This window comes from Asterias rubens, chromosome 14, assembly GCF_902459465.1.
Source record: "Asterias rubens chromosome 14, eAstRub1.3, whole genome shotgun sequence".
Taxonomy (NCBI): domain Eukaryota; kingdom Metazoa; phylum Echinodermata; class Asteroidea; order Forcipulatida; family Asteriidae; genus Asterias; species Asterias rubens.
The window spans coordinates 9,202,191-9,222,783 of NC_047075.1; the positions used below are offsets into that span (position 1 = coordinate 9,202,191).

The 20,593-nt window shown below is 41.8% G+C and overlaps 1 protein-coding gene across 9 annotated transcripts in view; it reads right to left on the bottom strand.

Moving 5' to 3' along the window:
* The window catches only part of LOC117299095 (rho GTPase-activating protein 5-like), an 82,473-nt gene that overhangs the window by 40,039 nt on the left and 21,841 nt on the right, over positions 1-20,593 (bottom strand). For 8 of the 9 annotated variants that reach the window (XM_033782524.1, XM_033782527.1, XM_033782523.1 and 5 more), the window contains exons 3-12: positions 17,954-18,617; positions 16,600-16,815; positions 15,733-16,026; positions 13,495-13,647; positions 12,766-12,874; positions 11,800-11,923; positions 10,518-10,731; positions 8,766-9,287; positions 1,670-1,927; positions 542-714 (exon numbers count right to left, since the gene is read on the bottom strand). In XM_033782524.1, the coding sequence (XP_033638415.1) occupies positions 542-714; positions 1,670-1,927; positions 8,766-9,287; positions 10,518-10,731; positions 11,800-11,923; positions 12,766-12,874; positions 13,495-13,647; positions 15,733-16,026; positions 16,600-16,815; positions 17,954-18,617 (2,727 nt within the window). The remainder of the gene's footprint in view (positions 1-541; positions 715-1,669; positions 1,928-8,765; positions 9,288-10,517; positions 10,732-11,799; positions 11,924-12,765; positions 12,875-13,494; positions 13,648-15,732; positions 16,027-16,599; positions 16,816-17,953; positions 18,618-20,593) is intronic. The other variant, XM_033782528.1, reaches the window with a different exon arrangement.

A 20,593-nucleotide genomic window follows, 5' to 3' on the forward strand; every position in this document is an offset into this window, starting at 1 on the left:
ACCGTTTGTTATAAAATGCATATGATTAGAAAGATATTTTAAAAGTAGAATATAATGATCCACACAAATATTCCTCGAAATTGCGTGGTTTTCCTTTTACTGTGCGAACTAACACGGTCGGCCATTTATGGGAGTCAAAAAATTGACTCCCATAAATGGCCGACCGTATTAGTCGACGAGGTAAAAGGAAAACCGTGAAGTTTAGAGGCATGTTTGTGTGGATCATTGTTTTCTACTTTTACAACATCTTTCTACCCATATGCATTTTATAACAAACGGTTACAAACGCTTTTCAAAGACCAACTCGACCGATCCAAGGCAACGTGTTCCTTTAAATTCAATCTTACATGTAGCTCCTTGCAAAATCAGCCTAAGGGACATATGTGAGTTGAGTTGTGCGTTTGTTCGCTGGCTGCTGTGCCACGCGGGTTTTCCAGACCATCCGGTTTTCCTCCCATGGGAAAAAATCTAACACTCTGGCTTTGCTGCTGACTGTCCTGGGCCGAATAACTGCGCATGGGATTAGATCTTTACTACTTACATTGGTTGCAAAAGTTGGCTCCAGCTATGATGAACGTACAGTTTTTGGTTTCATCAGCGAGTTTATTGCCTTCCGCTATCAATGCTTGCATTTCATAGTCCGACGAGAACTTTTCACTGTCGGAAACGGCGACAATCTCAACTGGGATAGGAGTGACACTCTTTACAAAGAATCTGCGGGGAAAAGTGTGATATATTGAAACGTGATTAGTTTCTGACACGACCCAAGTTTACGATGCAACTTTACGGTACAGATTTACGAGACAAAAAAAACTTACTTGGGTATTTCAAAGGAAGCCCTTCTCTTTGCAGAGTACACTTAAAGTGATATTAACACTACAGAAATTCAAATGGGGTCCCTTGCTTTATTTTAGCATGGTTGTAAAATGTTTGACAATATTTTGAAAGAGAACTTGCACAGTGGAAACAACTGTTGTCCTTTCACACGAGGTACATTTTGTAAACCTTAATACCACCATGCTACAATTTAGCAATGGACCCTTACTGAAGTGCTCTCGTGTGGGAAAGGGGCTTAAAAAGATGTAACCGTACCAGTTGGCCTACCGGTTATCCAGGAATGAAACTCAAGTTTACGATTAAGTTCATGATCAAAATATACAAGAAAACAAACTTACTTGAGTGTTTCAAAGGAAAGCCCTTCTCTTTTAGGAGTACACTAAAATGAAACCCCTGATATTACATCTCATGTGTACAAGTTAGTCTACCTTGTAGCCAGCGATCACACCCAAGTTTACCATACAATTTTAATATTTAAAACCAGCCTACTTGAGTGTCTCGAAGGAGGCCCGAATGTAACCGTGATGTACGTCTCCTGTATACAGGTTGGCTTGCCATATCGCCAGCGATCACAATCAAGCAAAAGATACAAGTTTACGACGTAAGTTTTTGAGAAAAACATACGAGAAAAAGTAAAAAAACTTACTTGAGTGTTTCAAAGGAGGCCCTTCTCCATGTTCTCTTTACACAGTTCACTCAAATGTTACCGTATATACAAGTTGGCTCGCCATATCCCCAGCGATCACAATCAAGTTTAAGATACAAGTTTACGACATTAGTTTACGAGAAGAATATATATACAAAAAAATATACGAGGAAAAAAAAAACTTACTTGAGTGTTTCAAAGGAAGCCCTTCTCTTTGCGGAGTACACCAAGATGTAGCCGTGATGTACGTCTTGCGTGTAGAGGTTGGCTTGGTGGAAGGATGTGATCTCTATGCTGACCCTCCTCTTTACGGTGTTCAGGAACATGTCAATGTTCACCGTCTGCTTCAAGTCCATATCTCGACAGCATGTGTCGTTACTAATGATGGGGCCAAGCACCAAGTCTGGGAGGTTTTGATCCCCACACATCAGAGCCATTCCAATTCTTAAAGACAAAACACACAATATTTTCATTTACCTGTCTTAAAAAGGGAGGGGAAACAATCTTTAAAGAGTGTCAACTCATTTTCTAACAGAGAAAGGAAAGAATACAGGGGGGGGGGATTGAGTCTCGAACCTCGAGTTAAAGGGGTGTACATTAACAGTGTTGGATGAAATGACGGCGTCACATTTCAAAAATCACTATTCATTTTCCACTAGAAATTTCAGTTCACAACTGAATCTGATGATATTCTATCAAAATGGCATTGGATTTGAGCTGGTGATTGGTGCAGAAATTCCTCTTAGGAATGTATGATAATAATAAATTGAGGGGCTCATCATCCTTACCCGCAGCTAAGAGCTGAAGTGCGAAGGACGCGGCTACAATGTGTTCGAGAAGCAGGCATGCAAGGGCACCTTTGGCTGCCAGCCACATCAACCCATTATGACCATGGAGCACAGCCAAGATAAAAAAAGGTTTGATTTTTCCCGAGGGAGGAAAACCGGATGGTCTGGAAAACCCTCCTGGCACAGCAGAGAACCATCGCACAACTCAACTCACATGGCCCTGGCCGGGAATCGAACCGGGGTCACCTTGGTGAGAGGCGAGCGTTTTACACACAAGCCAACCGTGCCATCCAATGTACCGACCCATTTGCTTTTGCTGTTCGATGAACTAGTGTTTCAAAGTTCGTTCTGAAATGATACTTGTCACAATTCTACGTTGAAGTTAGAGACTTTTGTGAGGACTGAAAGTATACATTGGAAAGTGGAAACATCACCAGACTCAAACTTGCGGTCTTTAGGAATACAAGTAGGTGGAGAAACATAAGCTTTATCGCGTGGGCATCTAAGTTATCACACTTGGGCATGACTTAAAGGAGCACGTTGCCTTGGATTGGTCGAGTTGGTCTTTGAGAAGCGTCTGTAACCGTTTGTTATAAAATGCATGGGTAGAGAGATATTTTAAAAGTAGAATATAATGATCCACACAAGTATCACTCGAAATTGCGTGGTTTTCCTTTTACCTCGTCTATACACACACGGTGGCCGTTTATGGGAGTCATATTTTTGACTCCCACAATTGGCCGACCGTGTTAGTATAAAAACTATAAGGAAAGACACGCAATTTCGAGGCAAATTTGTTTCGATCATTGTATTCTACTTTAAAATCATCTTTCTAACATGCATTTTATAACAAACGGTTACAAACGCTTTTCAAACACTAACTCGACCGATCCAAGGCAATGTGTTCCTTTAATGACATAAGCAATCCATGGTAGATGGATTGCACATGATGTAATTGATCACCATCTTTGATGAAAAGTGCACGCGTGAAAAGGCTGTCATTGGCCGAGAGATGTGAACAGCGCATACACGTGTCCTGGGATGGATTTCACAAAGAGTTAAAGGAACACGTTGCCTTGGATCGGCTGCGTTGGTCTCTGAAAAGCGCTTGTTCCAAGGCAATGTGTTCCTTTAAGACTTGTCTTATCTCGAGTTGAGACGAGTTACTCCACACATTTTGTATATCTCCTAGTCTGAACTCTTTGTGAAATCGACCCCTGGTCCATTGTTTATCCTCAAATATGGCGGTTGATGACACTATGTGCAATCCATCATTAACAAGTTAAAGAACTTGTCAGTCAAGTTTGACTGTGGAAGTGCCATCTAACTTTCTGACAAGTAAGATGGCACTTCCAGAGCTTCGCAAGTTTGCTTGTAAGTAAGAAAGATTAGACACGAACAGAGCTCTCCCTTTTTAAGTTATTTGGACGAAAGACAAAATGTGAGTAGACGACAGAACCAGGATGAAGTAGCTAGACGCTCCAACATTATTAAGACAACATGGACCATAAGCAGATAGTTTTTAACAGGAATTTTTGGGTGTGTTCGATTAGCTTCCCTGGGTCGACCCCGGTCTGCCCCTGGTGCTTGCGAATAGCTTTGACGGCATTCCAGGGGCTCACCCGTGTCAGCCCAAAGTGCCCTGCTTTTGGAACGGGTCACTTAAAGCCATTATACACTTTCGGTACAGAAAAAAGAGAAAAAAAATCCGTATAATTTACAGGGTTTACAGAAGGTAATGGTAAAAGACTTCTCTTGAAATATTATTCCATGAAATGCTTTACTTTTTGAGAAAACATTTAAACAATATCAATTCTCGATAGCGAGAATTACGGATTTATTTTAAACACATGTCATGACACGGCGAAACATGCGGAAACAAGAGTGGGTTTTCCCGTTATTTTCTCCCGACTCCGATGACCGATTGAGCCTAAATTTTCACAGGTTTGTTATTTTATATATAAGTTGTGGTTTACGAAGTGTGGGACTTGGACAATACTGTTTACCGAAAGTGTATAATGGCTTTAATGCAGGCCCGAGGTGCATGACATCACCGCGTGAGGGTGAGTTGTCGTTCAAAATAGCTCGTGTGAGGGGCTCACCCGATGGAGCACCGCGGGTCAACCTGGGGAAGGTGTTTCTTTCTGGGGAAGCTGACTGAACGCACCCTTAGACAATTGTTAAAAAGTTATTGAGGGGCATGGGACAGGCTTGAGGGAAGCAGGGATGAGAGTCACTGCTGACAAAAAAAGTCTGAAACTTGGATCCATATCTTAGGGGGGTACATTGAAACGAAAGCATTTTTCAACGTCTGAAAGCTCCCTAGAGTTATACGAGGAGTTTCTGTGAGCAATATTCTAAATGTTAGAGAATAACATATAGATAAAAAAGTACAATTTTATTTGAAGACAAAAACATCACTTTCTGTAAATATGAGGCATGCCAGCCAGGTGGACTAAAACAGTCTGACATTATGATCAAGATCTTACAGGGGAAACGACGGCATTTTTCACCGCCTGAAAGCTCCCTTGAGTTATACGAGGAGTTTCTGTTTTTATAATTCTCAGTTTTTTCAAAAGTAGATAAAAAAGTACAAATTTTATTGGAGACAAAAACGTCAGTTTCTGTTTACAATGGAGAAAAGATCTCATGCCTACAGCCCAGTTCATACTGAATTCGAATGCGAATGCGAAGCGAATTTGACATGATTTTGACGTCACAACCCTCCTTTCGCAGCGATATTCGCAAGTGAGTTGAGCGGAGGGCAACTGCTGCAAATTTTTCGTTGCGAAATTTGTGACGTCAACATTCGTAACGCATTCGCAGAAAGTATGAACCGGGCTTAAGGGGAAGAGAAGGTGTGACTAGGTTCCATGGAATTGCGGACAAAAGAAAAGGAGCCAGTTTATTTAATGAAAGTCAGTCATGGGAACAGAGATACATGTACATGGAAAGGAACTTTAGTTTAAAAAGATAGGGGGACATATTAAAAACAGGGACATTTCGGAAGCTTCCAATCACCAACTCACATCTTGACCACTCCCTGCAATAGGTAGATTAAGGGTAACACCACAGCGATCAATTCCCAAATACTCCCTAATCCACTGCATTGTTTACTTGTATTTGTTCGACTATAAGTAGGGACCAGGGACAGATATCCAACCAATGTTTTGACCCTACCAATCACCAACTTACAACTTGACCACTCCCTACAATAGACCTTTTCTTAAAGACACTGGACATTTATTGGTAACTGTCAAAGACCAGTCTTTTCACTTTGTGTATCTCAACATATGCACAAAATAACCTTAAGTATATATTACTATAGTTAACTGCTTTTGTTATATATTATTTTTGATACAGCTTTTACCACTTTTTTTACTTTTCTCTGCATATCCACCATATATAGAGAACCACTGTCTTTGTGTTTGTTTGTCCTGTTAGTGTTTGTCCATGTCTTTCCATGTGTAACTTTGTGTTGTGTTTTAAATATCCCAGGCATTGTTCTGAAAACAAACTACGTTTGTATTTACTCACATCCCTGGGGGACTCCACCCTACAAGCTTGCTTTTGGGAGTCCTCCACCACTTAATCTATTGTGTATCTTTACTACTCTATGTTATATCTTGTCATCTGAAATGATTGAGTGGAAATAAAACTGAACTGAACTGAACTGAACTGAACTAACAAACCTGTGAAAATTTGAGCTAAATTGGTTGTTGAAGTTGCAATATAATGAAGAAAGAAGAAACACCCTTGTCACACGAAGTAAATGTGCTTTCAGATGCTTGATTTCGAGACCTCAAATTCTAAATCTGCCTTTAACTTCATTTCATTCTGGTTTTGACGGCAATAATCACTGTGCTAGCCAAGAACCCCCATGGGGAGAAGGACATTTCAGTATCAGATGTACATGTAGCTGAGTAAAACGACCAGAGAACCAATGGGAGACTTTCTGGGACGATAGAGGGCAGCAGACTTACCGGGTAAATCCATTGTTCTCAGAATTATGCGCATGTTCAGAACTACGTAAACAATGGAAATTTACCCGGTATGTCTGCTGCCGCCTAGCGTTGGAAAGTCTCCTATTCAGGGGAAACCCACGCGATCAGGGACAGACAACTTAAACCACATACATGTAGTTCCCCAGGCGGGATTTGGACCGCGGTTCCCGTGGTTGGAAGCTAAGAGTTAGTTCCTTAAAGACACTGGACACTATTGGTAATTACTCACAATAATTATTAGCATAAAACCTTACTTAAAAACGAGTAACGGGGAGAGGTTGATAGTATAAAACATTGTGATAAACAGCTCCCTCTGAAGTAACGTAGCTTTTGAGAAAGGAGTAATTTTTTACGAATTTGATTTCCAGACCTCAGATTTAAAATTTGAGGTAGCGAATACAAGCATCTGTAAGCACACAACTTCATGTGATAAAGGTGTTTTTTCTTTCATTATTATCTCGAAACTTCGACTACCGATTAAGCTCAAATTAATTTTCACAGGTTTGTTATTTTATGCATGTTGTTATACACCGAGTGAGAAGACTGGTCTTTGACAGTTACCGATAGTGTCCCAGTGTCTTTAAGGCTTGGTCATAATGAGGGCGGGGTGTTTTATCTGTGATGGCATCTCCCTGCTCCTGTACACCCTAGAGAAGAACATACATGTAGCAGCTAGAAGCGGCTTGTACTAAATGCTATTGGCTGCAAGCGGCTTAATTCCACCATTAGTGGCTGCAAGCAGCTTGGCCCAAAAGCCTTTAATGGCTGCCAGCGGCTTATACATGTACCGACCATAAGTGGCAGCAAGTGGCTTGGCCTAAAGGCCAACAGTGGCTGCAAGCGACTCGTACCAAATACCTTAATTGCTGCAAGCGGCTTGAAGCACTGGGAGTACTACCAGGAGTCAAATGTGTACCAACGGAGGATTGTTTAAAGGGAAGGTACACGTTTGGTAATTGTTCAAAACAAATATTAACTTAAAAACTGACTTGGTAACGAGCATTGGAGAGCTGTTGATGGTATAACAAATCGTGGGAACCGTCTCCCTCTGAAATAACGTAATTTTTGAGAAAGAGGTATTTTCTCACTAAAATAATGAAAGACTTCAAGCTAGAAGTCTTTTATTCCTATCTGAAAGCACACAAATTCATCCAACAAGGGTGTTTTTTGAGGCCCAAATTTTCACAGGCTTGTTATTTTATGCTTATGATGGGATACCCCAAGTGAGAACACTGGTCTTTGACAATTACCAAACGTGTACAGTGCCTTTAACACATTTTACAATTTTTCAAATAAGCGTGACTAGGATTTTGATTAATTAGTTTACCTTCACCAAATGTCAGTTGTCAGAGACATTTTCTCGCTAGTTTTGGTTTCCCTCAAAATATAACCCAAAAAGTAGCAAAGCATAACAAAAACTACGCTTACCAGAATAAGATTACCAGCCAAACTACCATGTCACAAGTACAATTTATGACTGGTATCCTGCTCATTTCTGCTATTAAGCAGAAAATTGTTTTTGAATTTTTGTCTGCTCAAGGAGCACTATAAAATAAAAACCAAGGTCAAATCTGTCTGAGTTCTGTTCATTTTGCTTAATAGCACAAAAGAATAAGCTCAGCACAATATAAACATGCTTACCTGAATAAGGTTACCAGCCACAAAACCATTACATAGATTCCATCCGTGACTGGTATCCTGCTCATTTCTAACCAAGGTCCTAACTGTCTTGAGTTCTGTTCATCTTGCTCTCATAGACACTTCCCACTTCCCGCTCAGCAGAAATGAGCATGATACCAGTCAAATATGGAGTCTGTGCAATGGTATTGTGGCTGGTAACTTTATTCTAGTAAGCATGTTTATTTTGTGCTTAGCTAATTCTGTTGTGCTACAGCAGTAATCGGGTCAAAATTCCGCTCATCTGTTATTCTGTTTTTTAAATCCTTTTGAGTTGTATTTTAGGAAACCTTAAAGGGACACGTTGCCTGGATCGACGGCGAGTTGGTCCATGTGAAGTGTTTGAAACCGTTCTTATAAAATGCATACATGTATGGTAAGAAAGATGTTATAAAAGTAGAATATAATGATCCACACAAGTATGCCTTGAAATTGCACGGTTTTCCTTTTACTTTGCGAACTAACACAGTCGGCCATTATTTGGAGTCAAGTTTTTGAATCCATAAAATGGTCACCCATGTTACATTAGTTCGCAAAGTAAATGGAACACCACGCTAACTCGAGGCATACACGTATTAGTGTGGATTATTATATTCTACTTTTAAAACATCTTTCCGACCATATCCATTTCATAACAAACGGTATCATACGCTTTTCATAGACCACCTCGACCGATCCAAGGCAACGTGCCACTTTAAACTTGTGAGAGAAAATGCTCCTAGTTTTCTAGTTCTTGAGCACACCATGATTGATATTAGGGACTGGAAGCGGAGAGAGGCGGGGGTAAGAGGGTATGGGTGGGCAGAAGTATACCTCAATATAGGGTCATCGCCTTCAATATCATCATCCTCGCTCGATGGGTGCTCGGTACCCGACCCATTGCCGGTGCCCAAGGAGGATTTGCCGTGTACTTTATGCTGTGCTAAAAACGCACTGTGGGATTTAAACTGAGACTCAGAATCTGTTAGATCTTTCATGACCTTCTGAACCATTGGGGTTTGACCCGACCCCATTTGGGTTTCCCCTTTGGCGGTCAGGTCGTCTGACCCCCGGCTGGTCGGGGTGTTGTTGCCGCTGCTCCCCATGAAAGTCTGGACTTTATCATTAGACAGAACGATTTCCTCATACAGGGACTGATTGTCACCTCCGTACCTTAGATCCGGATCGTACTGGCTACCGTCGTGGGATATATCGTCGTCGCGGTCAGTCGAGGAGCTCCGGCGACTGTCGACGATCGTTCGGATGGCGTGACGGATCTGCGACTCATGGAACTTCTTCCCGTGCCACAATGTGGTCTCATCGGTGGGCATATCAATTATCACGCAATCTATAAGCCTAGAGAATTAACAAAAGGTTCATGTAAATTAATTCTGGTTCTGCGAGAGCCAGTTCCCTAAACAGACAAACCGATTTTGCAAAAACACTGTAACTTCTAAAAGCCTGGATACAAAATTTAATTAATTCTGCGTTGAAGAGAAAATCTGCAAAAACCAGTTCCCTAGACAAACAAACTGATTTAAAAAAAACACTTTAACTTGGTGACGAAACGTGGTGACGTCATGCACCTGGGGCCAGACCCAAGTGACCCGCTCTACAAGCGGGGCACCTCAGGCTGAACTGGGTGAGCCCCTGGAATGACGTCAAAGCTATTCAAACGCACCAGGGGCAGATCAGGGTCGACCCGGGGGAAGCTAATCGAATGCACCCATACATGTAGCTGCAAGGGTGTTAAAGTCCTGCTTCATCTGAGCCAGATCAAACTCAGATAACAACTTGGGACCAGTCTACAATAAGTCTAGCTCCCATTTACACCATTGGGTTTATATGCCAAATACCAAGATAAAGACAAGGGGACCAATCTATGTTAAGTCTAGCATCCTTACATAGCTGAGAGGGTGTTAAAGTCCTGCTTCATCTGAGCCAGATCAAACTCAGATAACAACTTGGGACCAGTCTACAATAAGTCTAGCTCCCATTTACACCATTGGGTTTATATGCCAAATACCAAGATAAAGAGACAAGGGGACCAATCTATGTTAAGTCTAGCATCCTTACATAGCTGCGAGGGTGTTAAAGTCCTGCTTCATCTGAGCCAGATCAAACTCAGATAACAACTTGGGACCAGTCTACAATAAGTCTAGCTCCCATTTACACCATTGGGTTTGTATGCCAAATACCAAGATAAAGACAAGGGGACCAATCTATGTTAAGTCTAGCATCCTTACATAGCTGCGAGGGTGTTAAAGTCCTGCTTCATCTGAGCCAGATCAAACTCAGATAACAACTTGGGACCAGTCTACAATAAGTCTAGCTCCCATTTACACCATTGGGTTCGTATGCCAAATACCAAGATAAAGACAAGGGGACCAATCTATGTTAAGTCTAGCATCCTTACGTAGCTGCAAGGGTGTTAAAGTCCTGCTTCATCTGAGCCAGATCAAACTCAGATAACAACTTGGGACCAGTCTACAAGAAGTCTAGCTCCCATTTACACCATTGGGTTTGTATGCCAAATACCAAGATAAAGACAAGGGGACCAATCTATGTTAAGTCTAGCATCCTTACATAGCTGCGAGGGTGTTAATGTCCTGCTTCATCTGGGCCAGATCAGACTCAGGGACAGACAAGTCTCGGGCAAAGAGCAAGATGACGGGCATGTCCGGCTGCAAGGTGGCGTAGATATCATTCTTACTTTCTTCGGTGACTGCTAAGCGGCTGGTTTTAAGACTAGATTCTATGTAGGCTAGATCTTCAGGGGAACTGAATGTACATATACAGCCTGCAAAAAAAGAAAATTCAATTAACAGATTTACAATGTATCAGGGTGAACAGCCTGTGCTGCCTTTTATGTAGTGCACTACAGACAAGAACAATCTCTGCCCTCCCAGGTACCCATTTTACCCATGTGAGAAGAGAAGCATTTATGGTTAAGTATCTTGACCGGGATTCGAACCCACACCCTGGTGACTTAGCCACCAGAACTTAACCACTCGGCCATGACTCCCCATTGATCCCATAGGGGCAGTTTAAAAACAGACGACCCCGCATGAATGTAGTCATACTAAAAAATGGGAAATATCAAACAAGAAGTGGATGGGTTGCAGTAACCTGAACATCCGACGTCACACTTCGAGGCTTGTGAATCTGACGTCACACTTCGAGGCTTGTGAATAACGCCAAGAGACTGGCCTCCCATCCGGCGTGTACATTCAGCTTTGACCTACATTCATTTCACATAGACATATGCAGTCCAAGTTCTACACCATCATTACAATACATGCACGGACTATGCACATGCATGTACTGTATACATGTACAATGCAGCATGCAGACGACCAAAAGTAAGCTTTCCATATCTGTGTTTTGATAGGTTGTCTGATGTGACATCAGACCATAGAGTTATATATTAGAACTAGAGGGCGCACTGGCCTATATACGCGCCCCGGTATGCGCGCAGGCGGCCATTTTCTAAGTTGACAAAACAGCTATCTCACAGCGTGTGTTTGTGCAGCCATTTTGTAAGTTGAACAAACAGCATCGCGTGAGCGTTCAATAAAAAAAAAACTCAAACGTGCATTTCATATTCAACGCGCGTGCAGAGTGACGCACTTGTTATCTTGCGGTCCCGTTGCGTTTGTGCACGAAGCATCACTCGTGCGCCCTCCAGTTCTTATATATAACTCTATGCATCAGACCGATCAATACAAACACAGCTACGGTAGCTTTCAGTCACTGCATTTATCCAACGATATCATTGTGTCCAATGAAATCACTGGATTTGAGTAGCAGGTACCTCCTGTCTTTATCCTTGCGGATAAAGACATGGCCCAATCTAGGGTTGAATTACCTTGTGGGGTGAAGTCTGGTGTACTAAGGTAGTTCTGTGGTCTTGCTAGATCGCCCTCTATTGGCCTAAGCTCCAAGGCGTATATGACGTTATCTAATGTGTACTCCTCCTGCACAGACTGGGCCTGCAATATTATAAAAAACCACAAATAGAAATTCAGTTTTTTTGCTAGAGTTGTTGTTATACAAGGGTTGATTTCACAATGAGTTAGGACTCATCTTCTCTCATTAGGACGAGTAACTTGTCCTAACTTAGGATGCGTCCTAAGAACGATTTCAACAAACTTTGGGCAGGTTGCTTGCATCGTATCTTCAGTACCTGCACAGACTGGGCCTGCAATATTATAAAAAACCACAAATCGAAATTCAGTTTTTTTGCTAGAGTTGTTGTTATACAAGGGTTGATTTCATAATGAGTTAGGACTCATCTTCTCTCATTAGGACGAGTAACTTGTCCTAACTTAGGATGCGTCCTAAGAACGATTTCAACAAACTTTGGGCAGGTTGCTTGCATCGTATCTTCAGTGGCACAAATCATGAAAATTGCGATTCAGTAACTAGACAACATCACTTAGTCTAGTAATGGGAGACTTTCTGGGACGATAGAGGGCAGCAGACTTACCGGGTAAATCCATTGTTCTCAGAATTATGCGCATGTTCAGAACTACGTAAACAATGGAAATTTACCCGGTATGTCTGCTGCCGCCTAGCGTTGGAAAGTCTCCTATTGGGAAACCAGCTAGGCCTGACACTTCATGGAGGCAACGAAGGCAATTGCCTCCATGCCCCCCTAGTCATTGCCCTGGTGACCCATTGCCCAATTTCCCCATAGGGTGCCTGTTACCAAGGAGAAAATGCCTCGGTGCCCACGCCCTTTCCAAACTGAAGCATTCAAGTCTGATAAGCTTGGTAGGATTCGCACCCACAACCTTGTGGACTACAGTTGACCTGCAGGACTTTTTCTTACCCTTATTTCGTTAACGAGTTCATCTGCTAAGCCATTTTCCCCCAACACAACGATGCTTAGTTTACTGTTGGGCTCGGACCATCTCTCGGGTATCTCACGTTCTTGACATCTGAAATGAAAATAATATGGTTGTCTCAATATACAAACAATACCAGTGAAATACAGGCATGCAACTATTGCAGCGAGTAGTTATGCTAACACGCTCTATGAAATTGAGCCCTGTGTCCAATTTTATAGAGCTGCTAAGCACAAAAATTTGCCCAGCATGAAATTTCTTCCTTGATAAAAAGAGGATTACCAACCCAATTTCTATTTGTTGCATAGTGCTTGTCACTGGTATTCAGACGTTGTTTGCTTATCCTGAAAATCACGTGGAAATTTGGTTGGTAATCCTGTTTTTATCAAGGAAGAAATTTCATGCTAAGCAAATTTTATATATATATATATATATATTTTTTTTTCCAGGAGTCAATCAGAGCATACTGTTCGAAATGTCGAGTTAAAACCAATAGTTCTATTCAGAACCACCCCAACTCATTTAGAGATAGTCCTTACATGGTGTTACGCAAAACCTTTCCATATCGTATTTCCACCATGCAAAGTTTCAAATCCTACATGTGACATATAGTTTTACCTTTGTTTTCTTGTGAATTTGATCCGGAGGGGGTTCTAACACAAAAAAGGATATCCGGTTAATAACGGAGAAATCACACCCCTGGATCCACTTACTTGGTGACTTTTTGTTCCAGTGTCTGGTTGATTAGCTCATCCATACATCTGGTTTGCGAGGGACACGTCTGTCGACAGGGATTGTTCACAAACGCTGCATGTTTCATCAATAACAGTCTCCTCTCTTGGTTTAAACCGTCTAAATACTTATACCTGCAATCAGAAAAAGTTAACAATATGTTAATTTTGCATCAGGACGAGGACAAATTATTTTTGTTTCTGCCTTTCTTTTTCTCTTTTTTTTTTATGCAAGTCACCAGGCACACAAGGCCTGAAGGCCACTTCAAGGTGTGGGCTACAGCTAGTTTTGCTACCAACTCCTAGGGCTGAAACAGGCAGGCCTGATACTTCACGGAGACAACGAAGGCGATTGCCTCCGTGTCCCCTGGTCATTTCCTTGGTGCCCTTGAAATGCTCCAGTTCAAATTTGCAATTTCATCATAGGGTGCCCTTTACCAAGAAGAAAATGCCTTGGTGCCCTTGCCCTTTCAAGAACGAAGCATATAGCTCTGAACAGGGTTACCCCTTGTACAGTCCATACGGATGTAGACTTGGGTGTCTTCAATTCCAAGCCTGGCCAAAACACCTCTATGTAGGAACTGAGACGGGTACCAGCCGATCAAGCCCCAGGAGTACATGTACATGATGTAGGTCACGGGTGGCAACGTGTCCCTGGTGACAGTTTATTTGCGAACAAAACTTGTACCTGCAATCTCGGTAAGCTCGGGCAAAATCACGATATTATCGAATAACGCGATATTAATTTGGAAACGATTTCGATATCGGATGGATTTGGTTTCAATTGAAATATATCGCGATATATCACGATAATCGCGATAATTGCGATATATCGCAATATCGATAAAATATCGCGATGTATTTGCTAGCTGAGACATCTTGCACCCCATAGGTTTGGAGTAAAACCAACAGAATAGGTCATTAGAACACCTCTCTTAAGCTATGACTGTCTCTTCTACAACTTTCACTTGGAGTTTGAAGACTGATGATGTCAAATTTCATTAATCACGATTATATCGAATATCGCGATATATTGTCGGCGATATATCGTGAATAAAATAAATCGATATCGCCCAAGCTTAAATCTCGGAAAACAATATGCATTAATTTCGCATTGAGACGAGGGAATTTTGTTGGGGTTTCTGCCCTTACACCTTCTGAACTGAGAACAGTTCCACCTACATTGTACTCCTCGGTCTGAAACAGGGTTACCCCTTTTATAAAGAGATATTACTTTATACCCTAATGGTGTCCTCCAGCTGAAAGGTTGCTGTATAGGAGTAGTGTACTGCCAATTCAGTTTCCAGTCAGCCTTTGGACAACCACAATAAATGAACCTTAATAAATACTACGACTATATAAGTTAGAGAGATACAACCTTTCTGTACCAAAAGCTGGAGAAGAGCATTTGCTTTTATATGGCTATGTACACTCAGGAAAAAGATTAGGGCCTGCTCAATAGGCGTACACAAAGGAACTTACAATAGGCTTTTATACTACACTGGGGGTTTTGGAGTTCATTGTTCACCATTTACAGCTGACATTCCCAGATGGTCATTAACAATAGGGGAATGGTAAAAGTCTCCAGTGCGAGCACTAAAAGCTAATACATGCTTGGCAGCTGTTAATGGAATTCACTACAGTCCATATGAATGTAGGCTTGGGTATCATCCATCAGAAGCCTTGATGGTAGAGCATAAAGAACTACCTCCCCAACTTTATGAAGCAATCGTGGTTAACCGTCTTGCTTAAAGACACTTGACACTATTGGTAATTGTCAAAGACTAGTCTTCTCACTTGATGTGTCTCAACATATGCATAAAATAACAAACCTGTTAAAATTTCAGCCCAATTGGTCGTCGAAGTTGCGAGGTAACTATGAAAGAAAAAAACACCCTTGTCACACGAAGTTGTGTGCTTTCAGATGCTTGATTTCAAGACCTCAAGGTCTAAATCTATGGTCATGAAATCAAATTCGTGGAAAATTACTTCTGTCTCGAAAAATACGTCACTTCAGAGGGAGCCGTTTCTCGCAATGTTTTATACTATCATCCTCTCCCCATTACTCGTTACCAGGTAAGGTTTTATGCTAATAATTATTTTCTGTAATTACCAATAGTGTCAACTGCCTTTAAGGACCCAAGTGTCACGAGCGGGACTCAAACCCACACTCTGAGTCACTGAGCCACTGAGTATTACAACCCTACCCCCTCCCCTCACCTCGGTTCTTTCTGCAACTTATGCGTAATAATCGCCTCCATGTGCGCATTCACATTATCCATATCGAAATCTTCAAACGTCTCCACGTTCTCCAGCAGCATCTCCACGAAGTCTCTCTTGCCCTGTTCAGTGATCTCGGCCTGGTGGACGTCATAGATCTCTTTCCGCTCTTGCTGGTTGAGGTACTGGTAGCTCTCCTCGTCCACTAGTTGGGTTAGGGTGTCCTGGAGGGGTCGGCCAGGGAGTACGACGTTGCTCAGCGCCTTCAGGAGCTTACGGAACTCTGTCTTCATTCTAAGAAGAGTTGAGGAAGAAACACAATCATAACAGAAAATTAGGATTTGAAACATTGCATGGTGAAAGTATACTTCTGGGATATGTGAGCAAGCTAGTCGAAATGTTGAGACCAATTAAAGAACTCACTCTGCTGTAGTGCAGTTAATAACGATCCTATATTAAAGCTAAAGTATTAGTCTCGGCAAAATGCGAATGCGGAGCGAATCATATGATGTCACATGGCTGTTTTTTTGCAGCAAATATTTTGCAGAGGCTGAGCACAGTTCAATTGATGCAAATTATTCGATGTTAATTTGTGACGTCAAAATTCACAAGAAGTATGAACCGGGCTTCACAGTACAAAACCACACTAAAGGGCAAGTCACACTGCAGCGACAATGCAAACGATAACCTTGACGCAAGAGAACGCATTCTATTGGTTAAATTGCTCCATGCAGAATACACGCATGCTTATTCAGCCAATCAAAGGCGTGCATTGTTAACGTTCTCGTTTTTGCTCTCGTTATCGAGGCCAGTGTGACCGGACCTTAAGAGGTGATAACAGAAAAAACGCCCCCCCCCCAAACCTACCTCTCTTTCTTGAGGGCTTCCTTGAGTCTATTCTCATGGTACTTGAAGCATTTCTCGCAATCCACTGCGTTGGTCTTCAGGAAGTCGACAGCAATTTGATGGTCGGTCTGGTCGATGTATTCACTGGTACGCCAAGCGTCTCCTCTCGGCAGCTGAACGAACCACTCCTTGTAGTTGGGGTGAGAGGTCATGATCCCCTTACAAGCTTCCCAATCCCTGGGTCAAAGGTCAAAGGTCAAAGGTTAAGTATGAGTGAGTCATTTAAGGATGGGGTACATAGAAGTGGAGCACTATATTCTGTGCTGTGTTACATACATTCACAGTGTACAAGCAGCACAGCGTTCTCTCTTAACAGCCCAAATCACATCAGTTAAAGGAACATGTTGCCTTGGACCGGGCGAGTTGGTCTAAAAAAGCGTTTGTAACCGTTTGTTACCGTTTGTTATAAAATGCATATGGTTAGAAAGATGTTGTAAAAGTAGAATACAATGATCCACACAAACATGCCTCGAAAGTGCACGGTTTTCCTTTTACCTCATCGACAAGCACGGTCGGCCATTTATGGGAGTCAAATTTTTGACTCCCATAAATGGCCGACCATGTTAGTTCGCAAAGTAAAAGGAAAACCATGCAATTTCGAGGCAAATTTGTGTGGATCATTGTATTCTACTCATAAAACATCTTTCTAATCATATGAATTTTATAACAAACGGTTACAAACGCTTTTTGTACACCAACTCGTTCCTTTAAGAGTTGCCCTGGCCTTGTCAAGATGTACCTTAGACAAAAACTTACAATATACATGTAGGCAAGAGTATAAAAAAGAAAAAGGTTTGCTGCGCTTGCGATCACTATTCTCCGCTTACTGTGCGAGCGCCGAATTTCTGCACTTCATGAGCAAACAATGCCCAGTACCATATCCAGCACAAACTCCCTGCTAACGCGTGAAATCCGTTGGAAGCAAGCGCGGAAATCCCTCGTTTCAAAAGTGTTGATTCTTTACTTGCAGTAAGTAGGGCCATAAAATCAGTCCCAGCGACCTTGGTACACAAGTAATACAAAAGTTACTATAACATGATTTTAAACGCAAACAAAAACACAATTCTATGCGCTAGCTGTGTAAGCCAAGAATGCCAAGTACATCGGTCATGATACCATTCACAGCACAAATCCCTGCTAACCTGTGAAAAACAGTTGACGCAAGTGTGGAAATCCTTGTTTTTTTATAAGCTTGATTCTTTGCTCTTAAAGCCATTAAATTGGTCCCTGGTCATCCCAGTGACCTTAGTACACGAACGACAAAAGCCACTGTGGTGCACTGTAATAAAAACAAAATCAAGAAAATGACAAGCACCTTCCATCGATGGACTTGAGATCCGGCAGCATGTCCTCCAGTGCCTTCGGTAGCGTCTCCAGACACTGTTGCTTCTTCCATTGCTGCTTATCCTCCCTTAGCTTCTTGGTGTGACTCTTAAACTTCTTCGCCGCAATCTCCGAGCCAAAGTACTTAAGATACGTCATGTAGTGGTCCTCCCCGACCAACTTCTTCTTTGTCCTGTTCCAAATGTCATGATAATCGGTGACCGTCCGATTCAGGAGACCCATGTACGCATCTTCCACTTTGTCCAAGAGCTCCTTCTGTTTCTTTATCCCGTTAATAAACGGTACCTCCTTGGGGAGTTTCTTATTCTTGTCGATTAGGTTGACGAGCGTCAGGAACGCAAAGTCGACGTTAACGTTCTCAAAAGCGGACGTCTCAACGAGAGAGACCTTCTTCTTGTCCTTGAGGGCTCGGACTTCGTCAAGGGCCTTCTCCTCAGGCTCTTCGCATTTGGTGGCGACGAGGACACAGGGTTTCTTGGACTTGGATAAGGGTCCTGAGAGCAGGTCTAGGATGAAGCTGTACTGTTTGTTTGGGGGTCGGTTCTGGACGTGGCTGACGTCGAAGACTACTAAGAAGCCGTCGATGACAAACTTTCCGTCGGGCATGATCTTTCGATCGTAGTTTACTTCATCACCTGGAAAGGGGAAACAAGTTTGAAATTTGTGGTAATTGCTTTAAAATCTGTTTGTAGTAAACACCACTTCTCAATTTGTAGGCTACCAAATACCACACCCCGTGCAATGAACTTACTTTTGAAATGCTTATAAAACAGTAACTAGTGTACATGTAATTCTTTCTTTTTGGATGGGAAATACATGTAGTACATTTGTTTTTGAGTGTATGAATGTAACACTCTGCATTTGACGGCAGTCTGAACTGTGGGCTACTTAGAAACTTAAACTTACTATCAAAACGATTGTATCTGGGCCCAATTTCATTACTCTGCTTACCGCTGAATTCTGCGCTTACGATCACGATTCCCCGCTTACATGCAAAACAAATCAATTGTGAAAAAGAAAAATGTAAAAAATAGTATGGAACCAAAAGTTTGTTTTGTTTTTTAGAAATTGAAATACCCGTTTTTATATAGCACTTTTCACACCCTAAGGGAGTCCCAAAGCGCTTCACATTATTACCCCTGGTCACTTGGGCCTTAAATCACTCCTTAAACCATAGAGCAATTAATTAAACCATCTCAGCTCCTGGGTGGGGAGTACGTATGCAGCCTGTGCAACATTAATATGCGCTACTCGGCTAAAACCAATCCCAAGAACCATCTCTGCCCTCACAGGTTCCCATTTACCCCTGGGTGAGAGAAGCAATTAAAGTTAGGTATCTTGCTCAAGGACACAAGTGTCACGACCGGGATTCGAACTCACACTCTGCTGAACAGAAACACCAGAGCTTGAGTTTGATGATGTTATCCGCTTGGCCATGACAAACAAGACTGATCAGATTTAATGTATTAAGCCTATGTACATGAAATGTGCATATGTACATATAGTTACGTGTGTGCATAGTGACCATGTCATTATGATCATGAAATATATTGTACTATGCTGCCAGTTGCCAGTGCATCTTGCATCACTGTGTAATGGCCCATAACCAGCAGACGGTTTCCACATTCCACACACTGCTCCTTTCCCTCCTCCTTAAAGGCAGTGGACACTATCGGTAATTGTCAAAGACTAGCCTTCACAGTTGGTGTATGTCAACATATGCATGAAATAACAAACCTGTGAAAATTTGAGCTCAATCGGTCATCGAAGTTGCGAGATAATAATGAAAGAAAAATAACCCTTGTCACACGAAGTTGTGTGCGTTTAAATGGTTGATTTCGTAACCTCAAGTTCTAAATCTGAGGTCTCGAAATCAAACTTGTGGATATTTACTTCTTTCTCGAAAACTATGGCACTTCAGAGGGAGCGGTATCTCACAATGTTTTATACCATCAACCTCTCCCTATCACTCGTCACCAAGAAAGGTTTTAAGCCATTAATTATTTTGAGTAATAACCAATAGTGTCCACTGCCTTAAAGCAGTGGACACTACTGGTAATTACTCAAAACAATTATTAGCATTAAACCTTACTTGGTAACTAGTAATAGGGATAGGTTGATAGTATAAAACATTGTAAGAAACGGCTCGCTCTGAAGTGACGTAGTTTCCGAGAAAGAAGTAATTTTCCACGAATTTGATTTCGAGACTTCAAGTTCACAATTTGAGGTCTCAAAATCAAGCATCTGAAAGCACACAACTTCGTGTGACAAGGGTGTTTTTTCCTTTCATGTACATGTAGTTATCTCGCAACTCTGATGACCAATCAAGCTCAAATTTTCACAGGTTTAATATTTAATGCACATGTTGAGATCCACCAAGTGAGAAGACTGGTCTTTGACAATTACCAATAGTGTCCAGTGTCATTAAAGGAACACGTTGCCTTGAATCGGTCGAGTTGGTCTTTGAAAAGCGTTTAAATAACCGTTTGTTTTAGAATGTAAATATGATTAGAAAGATGTTTTTAAGGTACATGTAGAATACAATGATCCACACAAATTAACCTCGAAAATGCATGGTTTTACTTTTAATTTGCAAAACTAACACGGTCGG